The 8,993-nt window shown below is 65.8% G+C and overlaps 1 protein-coding gene across 1 annotated transcript; it reads right to left on the reverse strand.

Moving 5' to 3' along the window:
* Positions 1–293: 293 nt before the first annotated feature.
* GRK1 (G protein-coupled receptor kinase 1) lies at positions 294–8,396 on the reverse strand (the record flags this gene model as incomplete). The annotated part of the gene is made up of 8 exons (XM_084304151.1): positions 294–304; positions 776–977; positions 3,532–3,656; positions 4,379–4,462; positions 5,201–5,358; positions 5,571–5,698; positions 6,377–6,660; positions 7,919–8,396. The coding sequence occupies 8 exons, from the start codon at positions 8,394–8,396 to the stop codon at positions 294–296; spliced, it is 1,470 nt and encodes a 489-aa protein (XP_084160277.1).
* Between the last annotated feature and the right edge of the window lie 597 nt (positions 8,397–8,993).

Below are 8,993 nucleotides of genomic sequence, written 5' to 3' on the forward strand. Positions count from 1 at the left end.
CCCCAGACCCCTCCAGGAGCACCCAGCACCCACTGGGACCCCTCCTGGAGCACCCACCCCCCAGGTGAACCCCTTCTGGAGCACCCATAAAGACCCCTCCTGCAGCACCCACCACCCACTGGGACCCCTCCTGCGGCACCCACTGCCCCCAGACCCTTTCTGGAGCACCCAGCACCCACTGGGACCCCTTCAAGAGCACCCAACCCCCAGATGAACCCACGCTGGAGCACCCATAAAGACCCCCTCCTGTACCACCCACTGCCCCCAGCCCCTCCTGCAGCACCCACCACTCCTCAGACCCCTTCTGAAGCACCCCAGCACCCAGGTGAACCCATGCTGGAGCACCCATAAAGACCCCTCCTGCAGCACCCACCTCCCCCAGCCCCCTCCTGGAGCACCCATAAAGACCCCCTCTGGAGCACCCAAGCTCCCCAGAACCCTCCTGGAGCACCCAGCACCCACTGGGACCCCTCCTGGAGCACCCAACCCCGAGATGAACCCCTCCTGGAGCACCCATAAAGACCCCTCCTGGAGCACCCAGCACCCCCATCCCCCTCCTGGAGCACCCACTTGGACCCCTCCTGCAGCACCCACCGCCCCCAGCCCCCTCCTCCAGCACCCACTGGGACCCCTCCTGCAGCACCCAACCCCCAGGTGAACCCCTCCTGGACCACCCATAAAGACCCCTCCTGCAGCACCCAGCACCCAAAACGACCCCTCCTGCACCACCCCCCACCCCCCAGCCCCCCCCCAGCACCCTTGGGTGGGGGGTTACCTGCCTCCAGGCGCCCCCAGCTGACGGAGGCGAAGAGGGGGTGCGCCTTGAGCTGGGCGCAGCTCCCGGCCTGGAAGCCCAGGCGGGCGCGGGGGTCTTTGGCCATGAGCCCCTCGCAGGCCGCCCGCGCCGCCGCGCTGAAACGCTCCGAGAAGCTGAGCGGGTCCTGCAGCGTGCGCCGCGTCACCTCCTGGGTCTCCACCTGCGGGGAGGGGGCGGCGGTGACACTGGGGGGGGGTGACACTGGGGACGGGGGTCTCTAGGGACTGGGGGGGGACCCTGGGGATAGGAGGGGGATGGGGGTGATACGGGGGGATGGAGGGTGGGGAGTGGGGAGGGTGTATGGGGGCTTGGGGTGATGCTTGGGGACATGGGGGGTGGCGCTTGGGGACATCAGAGTGACAACTGGGGACATGGGGGTGACACCTCGGATATGGGGGTGACACCTGGGGACATGAGGGTGACCCTTGGGGACATCAGAGTGACAACTGGGGACATGAGGTGACACTTGGGGACATGGGAGGATGGCTGGGGGCATGGGGGTAACGCCTGGGATATGGGGGTGACGCCCGGGGACACGGGGATGGCACCTGGGGACATGGGGATAATGCACAGGGATATGGGGGTGGCACTTGAGGACGTGGGGATGATGCCCGGGGACATGGGGATGGCACCTGGGGACATAGGGATAATGCACAGGGATATGGGGGTGGCACTTGGGGACATGGGAGAATGCCTGGGGACATGGGGGGACACTCAGGGACATGGGGGTGACACCTGGGGACAAGGGGGTGATGCACGGGGACATTGGGATGACACCTGGGGACATGGGGCTGACGCTTGGGGACATGGGGATAATGCATAGGGACATGGGGGTGATGCCTGGGGACATGGGGATGGCCCTTGGGGACATGGGGATGACACCTCGGATATGGGGGTGACACCTGGGGACATGAGGGTGACGCTTGGGGACATGGGAATGGCACCTGGGGACATGGGGGTGATGTTTGGGGACATAGGGGGACACTTGGGGACATGGGGATAATGCATGGGGACATGGGGGTGATGCTTGGGGACATGGGAGTGACCCTTGGGGACATCAGAGTGACAACTGGGGACATGGGGGTGATATGTGGGGACATGAGGTGACGCCTGGGGACATGGGGGTGGCACTTGGGGACATGGGAGGATGCCTGGGGGCATGGGGGTGACACCTGGGGACATGGGGGTGACGCTTAGGGACATGGGGATGGCACTTGGGGACATGGGGATGGCACTTGGGGACATGGGAGGATGCCTGGGGGCATGGGGGTGACACCCGGGCACATGGGGGTGACACTTAGGGACATGGGGATGGCACTTGGGGACATGGGGATGGCACCTCAGATATGGGGGTGACACCTGGGGACATGAGGGTGACACCTCGGATATGGGGGTGACGCTTAGGGACATGGGGATGGCACCTGGGGACATGGGGGTGATACATGGGGACATGGGGGTGGCACTTGGGGACATGGGAGGATGCCTAGGGGCATGGGGGTGACACCCGGGGACATGGGGGTGATGCTTGGGGACACGGGGGTGACACCTGGGGATATGGGGGTGACGCACAGGGATATGGGGATGGCACCTGGGGACCTGGGGGTGACACCTGGGGACATGGGGGTGACCCTTGGGGACATCAGAGTGACAACTGGGGACATGGGGGTGATACGTGGGGACATGAGGTGACACTTGGGGACATGGGGATAATGCATGGGGACATGGGGGTGGCACTTGGGGACATGGGGGTGACGCTTGGGGACATGGGGATGGCACCTGAGGACATGGGGGTGATGTTTGGGGACACAGGGGGACACTTGGGGACATGGGGATAATGCATGGAGACATGGGGGTGATGCTTGGGGACATGGGGATGGCACCTGGGGACATGGGGATGGCACCTGGGGACACAGGGACGACGCTTGGGGACATGGGGGCAAGTGAATGGGGACATGGGGGTGACGCTTGGGTCCCCAGTACTTTCCAGTCCCTCCCAGTCCCCCCCAGTCCCCCCAGTGCCCACCTTCTCCCCGCGGTGCCGGAAGGGCCCCCTGGCCTCCCAGTGCCTCCCAGTCCCTCCCAGTCCCTCCCAGTGCCTCCCAGTCCCTCCCAGTTCCCCTCCCAGTCCCTCCCAGTCCCCCCCAGTTCCCCCCAGTCCCCCCCAGTCCCTCCCAGTCCCTCCCAGTTCCCCCCAGTCCCCCTCCCAGTCCCTCCCAGTCCCTCCCAGTTCCCCCCAGTCCCCCTCCCAGTCCCTCCCAGTGCCTCCCAGTCCCTCCCAGTTCCCCTCCCAGTCCCTCCCAGTCCCCCCCAGTTCCCCCCAGTCCCCCCCAGTCCCTCCCAGTCCCTCCCAGTTCCCCCCAGTCCCCCTCCCAGTCCCTCCCAGTCCCTCCCAGTTCCCCCCAGTCCCCCTCCCAGTCCCTCCCAGTCCCCCTCCCAGTCCCTCCCAGTTCCCCCCAGTCCCCCTCCCAGTCCCTCCCAGTCCCCCTCCCAGTCCCTCCCAGTCCCTCCCAGTTCCCCCCAGTCCCCCTCCCAGTCCCTCTCAGTGCCTCCCAGTCCCTCCCAGTTCCCCCCAGTTCCCCTCCCAGTGCCTCCCAGTCCCTCCCAGTTCCCCCCAGTCTCTCCCAGTCCCTCCCAGTTCCCTCCCAGTCCCTCCCGGTTCCCCCCAGTCCCCCTCCCAGTCCCTCCCAGTGCCTCCCAGTCCCCCCAGTGCCCACCTTCTCCCCGCGGCGCCGGAAGGGCCCCCTGGCCTCCACCATCTCGAAGAGCGTCACCCCCAGCGTGAAGTAGTCGACGGCCCAGTCGTACTCCTCGTCCCGCAGCACCTCGGGCGCCATGAACCCTGGGCGGGGGGGACAGGGGGGGGACACCCCGGTGACAGGGGAGGGGGCAGGGGGACAACCCCCCGTGTCCCTGCGTCCCCTCTCCTGGCTCTGGTTCTGTCGGTGGGGGCCACGGCCCCGCGGCGTCCCCACTGTGTCCCCATGTCCTCGGTGTCCCCCCCTGTCCCCTCCCCCCCGTGTCCCTCATGTCTCTGGGTCCCCCCGTGTCCCCCACATCCCCTAATGTCCCCCCCATGTCCCCCCCATGTCCCCCCGTGTCTCCCCGTGTTCCCACCACCTCCCCATGTCCCTCTGATGTCCTCCCCATGTCCCCCTGCCCCCCAATGTCCCCCTGCCCCCCCAATGTCCCCCCCATGTCCCCCCATGTCCCCCTGTGTCTCCCCGTGTCCCCACCACCTCCCCATGGCCCCCCATGTCCCTCTGATGTCCCCCCCCATGTCCCCATGTCCTGCCCACGCCTCCTGTGTCCTCAATGCCCCCCCCCAATGTCCCCCTGCCCCCCCAATGTCCCCCCCATGTCCCCCACATCCCTTAATGTCCCCCCCATCCTAATGTCCCCCCCCCCATGTCCCCCCATGTCCCCACCACCTCCCCATGGCCCCCCATGCCCCTCTGATGTCCCCCCCATGTCCCCATGTCCTGCCCACGCCCCCTGTGTCCTCAATGCCTCCCCCCAATGTCCCCCTGCCCCCCCAATGTCCCCCCCATGTCCCCCCCCTACCCGGGGTCCCGGCGTAGCCTCGGGTCTTGCTCTGCCCCTCGCGGAGCTCCACGGCCAGCCCCATGTCGGACAGACGGACGTGGCCTGTCCCCACCAGCACCACCAGTAACCACCAGTGACCCTCCCAGCGCCTCCCAGTAATGCTCCCCAGTGTCCACCCCCCAGCCCCTTGGTGTCCCCACAAGTCCTGGATGCCCCCCGGGTCCCCCAGGTCCTGCGCAATGTCCCCAAATCCCCCACATCCCCCCAGTGTCCTCAATGCCCCCCACGTCCCCCCAGTGTCCCCATGTCCCCCACATCCCCCCAATGTCCCCCAATGTCCCCAATGTCCCCCACATCCCCCTCTTGTCCCCCACATCCCCCCCAGTGGCCCCACATTCCCCCATGTCCCCCCACATCCCCCCAATGTCCCCATGTCCCCAGTGTCCCTATGTCCCCTACATCCCCGATGTCCCCCCGTTGTCCCCACATCCCCAATGTCCCCCATGTCCCCAAAATTCCCAATGTCCCCAGTGTTCCCCACGTCCCCGATGTCCCCAATGTCCCCAGTATCCCCCATGTCCCCAACATCCCCATTGTCCCTTACGTCCCCAATGCCCCCACGTCCCCAGTGTCCCCCATGTCCCTGCTGTGTCCCCAACATCCCCCCCATGTCCCCACATCCCCAGTGTCCCCCACATCCTTAACACCCTCAACATCCCCATGTCCCCAGTGTCCCCATGTCCCCTACATCCCCGATGTCCCCCCCGTTGTCCCCACATCCCTGATGTCCCCCCGTTGTCCCCACGTCCCCGACGTCCCCCCCCCGTGTCCCCACGTCACCGGCATCATCGAGCAGGACGTTCTCGGGCTTGAGGTCGCGGTAGACGATGCGGTGCTGGTGGAGGTGCTCCAGCCCCAGCAGGATCTGGGCGGTGTAAAACACGGCCCGCGGCTCGGGGAACCCGGGGTTGTCCTCGTCCACGTTGTACACATGGTACCTGCACGCCAGGGACACGCCACGCACACGCTAAGGACACGCCACGCACACGCTAAGGACACGCCGGGGACGTGCCCGTGCTAAGAACACGCGGGCATGCCCCAGGAGCCGGGACAGCCCCTCGCAAACGTGATGCGCACGCCACGTATGTGCCAAATAACACGCCAGGCACACGCCAGGCACACGCCAAGCACACGCCAAGCACACGCTTACCGCAGGTCGCCGCCGTTCATGAGCGTCATGACGAGGCAGAGGTCGGTCTTGGTCTGGAAGGCGCAGGCCAGCGAGACGATGAAGCGGCTGTGCACCCGCGCCAGGATGCGCTTCTCCACCATCGCCGCCTGCACACGCCAAGCACACGCCAAGGACACGCCAAGGACACGCAGAGATCGTGGGGAAAACATAGAGGAAGATGAGAAGGAAAATGGAGGAAGAAAACGGGGGGAAAGAGGGAGGAGGAGAGGACAGAGGGATGGACGAGGGGACAGGGGGACAGGGAGGGGGGCAGGGGGACACGAAAGGGGACAAGGGGACAGGGAAGGGGACAGGAAGACTTGACAGGACAAAAGGATGGACAGGGGGACAGAGGGATGGACGAGGGGACGGGGGACAGATGAGGGGACAGAGGGGATGGGGCCACGGACAAGGGGACAGGGGGACAGGGAAGGGGATGAAAGGATGGACAAGGGGCCAGAGGGATGGACAAGGGGACAAATGGGCAGGTGAGGGGACAGAGGGACAGACGATGGGCCAGAGGGATGGACAGGGGGACAGAGGGATGGATGAAGGGACAGGGGGACAGATGAGGGGACAGAGAGATGGACAGGGGGCCAGAGGGATGGAGAGTGGGACAGAAGGATGGACAAGGGGACAGAAGGACAAGGAAGGGGACAGGAAGACATGACAGGACAGGATAGACAGGGGGACAGAGGGACGGACAGAGGGACAGAGGGACGGACAGGGGGACAAACGGGCAGACGGGGGACCCGAAGGACGGCGGCGGGGACGGGGGCGGCCACCTCATAGCCGTGGCGCTTCTTGAGCCGCTTCTTGTTGAGGCGCTTGTTGGCGTACATCTTGCCGGTGGCGCGGCGCTGGCAGGCGCAGACCTCGCCGAAGCCGCCCTTGCCCAGCACGCGGAAGTCGGCGAAGGCCTCGGCGCCCACCGGCTGCGCCTCCAGCCACTTGAACTGCGTGAAGCGCCCGAAGTAGGGCGAGGCGCGGTACGGCGCCCACGCCGTCGCCTCCAGGTGCGCCAGCAGCTCCTTCCGCGCCAGCCCAAAGTCCTCCGGGGTGCTGGGACCTGGGAGGAGCGGGGAGAGAGGTGGGAACGGCGTGAGGGGTGTCGTGGCGGCCGTGGGTGTCATGGCTGCCATTGGTGTCATGGCCATTACTGGGGGTGTCATGGCTGCCATTGGTGTCATGGCTGCCATCAACATCATGGCTGCTATTGGCGGTGTCATGGCCACCATCTTCATGGCTCCATCCGGGGGGTCATGGCTACCACTGGGGTTATCATGGCTGCCATCTTCATGGCTACCGTGGAGGTATCATGGCCGCCATTGGCGGTATCATGGCCGCCATTGGTGGTATCATGGCCGCCATTGGAGGAATCATGGCTGCCATTGGAGATATCATGGCCACCATTGGAGGTATCATGGCTGCCCTGGAGGTATCATGGCCGCCCTGGAGGTATCATGGCCACCCTGGGAGGTATCATGGCCACCATTGGCGGTGTCATGGCCTCCCTGGAGGTATCATGGCTGCCCTGGAGGTATCATGGCCGTCATTGGAGGTATCATGGCCGCCCCAGAGGTGTCATGGCCACTATTGGTGGTATCATGGCTGCCCCGGAAGTGTCATGGCCGCCCTGGAGGTGTCATGGCCGCCATTGGAGGCATCATGGCCGCCATTGGAGGCATCATGGCCACCGTTGGAGGCGTCATGGCCGCCATTGGAGGCATCATGGCCACCGTTGGAGGCGTCATGGCCGCCCTGGAGGTATCATGGCTACCATTGGAGGTATCATGGCTGCCATTGGCTGTATCACGGCCACCCTGGAGTTATCATGGCCGCCATTGGCGGTGTCATGGCCGCCATTGGAGGCATCATGGCCGCCATTGGAGGTATCATGGCCACCATTGGTGGTGTCATGGCCGCCCTGGAGGTGTCATGGCCGCCATTGGTGGTATCATGGCCACCCTGGAGGAATCATGGCCGCCCCTGGAGGTATCATGGCTGCCATTGGAGGAATCATGGCCGCCACTGGAGGAATCATGGCCACCCTGGGAGGTATCATGGCTGCCATTGGAGATATCATGGCCGCCCCTGGAGGTATCATGGCTGCCATTGGTGGTATCATGGGTGCCCTGGAGGAATCATGGCTGCCATTGGAGGTATCATGGCCACCCTGGAGGTATCATGGGCGCCCTGGAGGAATCATGGCCGCCATTGGAGGTATCATGGCCACCCTGGAGGTATCATGGCTGCCCCGGAAGTGTCATGGCCGCCATTGGAGGCATCATGGCCGCCATTGGAGGCATCATGGCCGCCCCTCTCACCTGCGGGCGGCGCCATGGCGGCGGCGCTGAGGAAGCCGCAGTGCTCGGCCCCTCCCGGGGTGAAGAAGCGCCCCCGCAGGGCCTTGGCCGCCTCGCCGCGCTCCGCCTCCTCGCAGCACTCGAAGGCCTCGAGCTCCGCCCACAGCGCCCCGGCCGCGGCCAATCCCGGCGTGGCCTCCAGGAACTGCCGGAAGAGCCGCTTCCCGATTGGCTGCTCCAGGCACTGCCAGCGGAAGGACGTCTCCTCCGGCCCGTCCTGGGCGCCGCCATCTTGCCCCGCGGCCCCCTGGGCGCCGCCATTACCGGGGCCGCCGCCAGCCAGGCGGGCGCGCAGGGCCTCGCACTGGGAGATGTGGGGCAGGCGCAGGCGGGCGCGGTGCCGCCGGTCCCGGCTCGAGGCCCCCGAGGCGCCGGCGCCGCCGCGGGCCGACACGTAGGCCGAGTTGGCCACCACCGTCTCCAGGCCGCCGATGTCCATGGCTGCGGGAGGAGGGCAAGGGGATGAGGCGGGGTGTGGTGCTGGGATTAACCCCGCCCCCCCCCCGGATTAGCCCCGCCCCCGGATTAGCCCCACCCCGGGATTAACCCTGCACCGGATTAGCCCCACCCCCAGATTAGACCCACCCCCGGATTAACCCTGCACCGGATTAGCCCCGCCCCCAGATTAGACCCGCCCCCTGGGTGAAACCCACCCTCAGATTAGCCCCACCCCCCAGATTAGGACCCCCGGATTAGCCTCGCCCTCAGATTAGCTCCGCCCCCTGGGTTAACCTCACCCTCAGATTAGCCCCACCGCCCCAGATTAGCCCTGCCCCAGATTAGTCCCGCCCCAGATTACCTCCAACCTTGGATTAGCTCCACTCCCAGATTAACCATGGCCCAGATTATCTCCACCACAGATTACCCCCACCCCCAGATTAGCCTCACACCCCGGGTCAAACACACCCCCATATTAGCCCCACCCCCCAGATTAGCAACCCCAGATTAGCCTCGCCCTCGGATTAGCTCCACCCCCTGGGTTAACAACACCCCCAGATTAGCCACACCCCCTCATATTAGCCATACCCCAGATTAT

The sequence above is a fragment of the Netta rufina genome, assembly GCF_964035555.1.
Source record: "Netta rufina genome assembly, chromosome: 35".
Taxonomy (NCBI): Eukaryota; Metazoa; Chordata; class Aves; order Anseriformes; family Anatidae; genus Netta; species Netta rufina.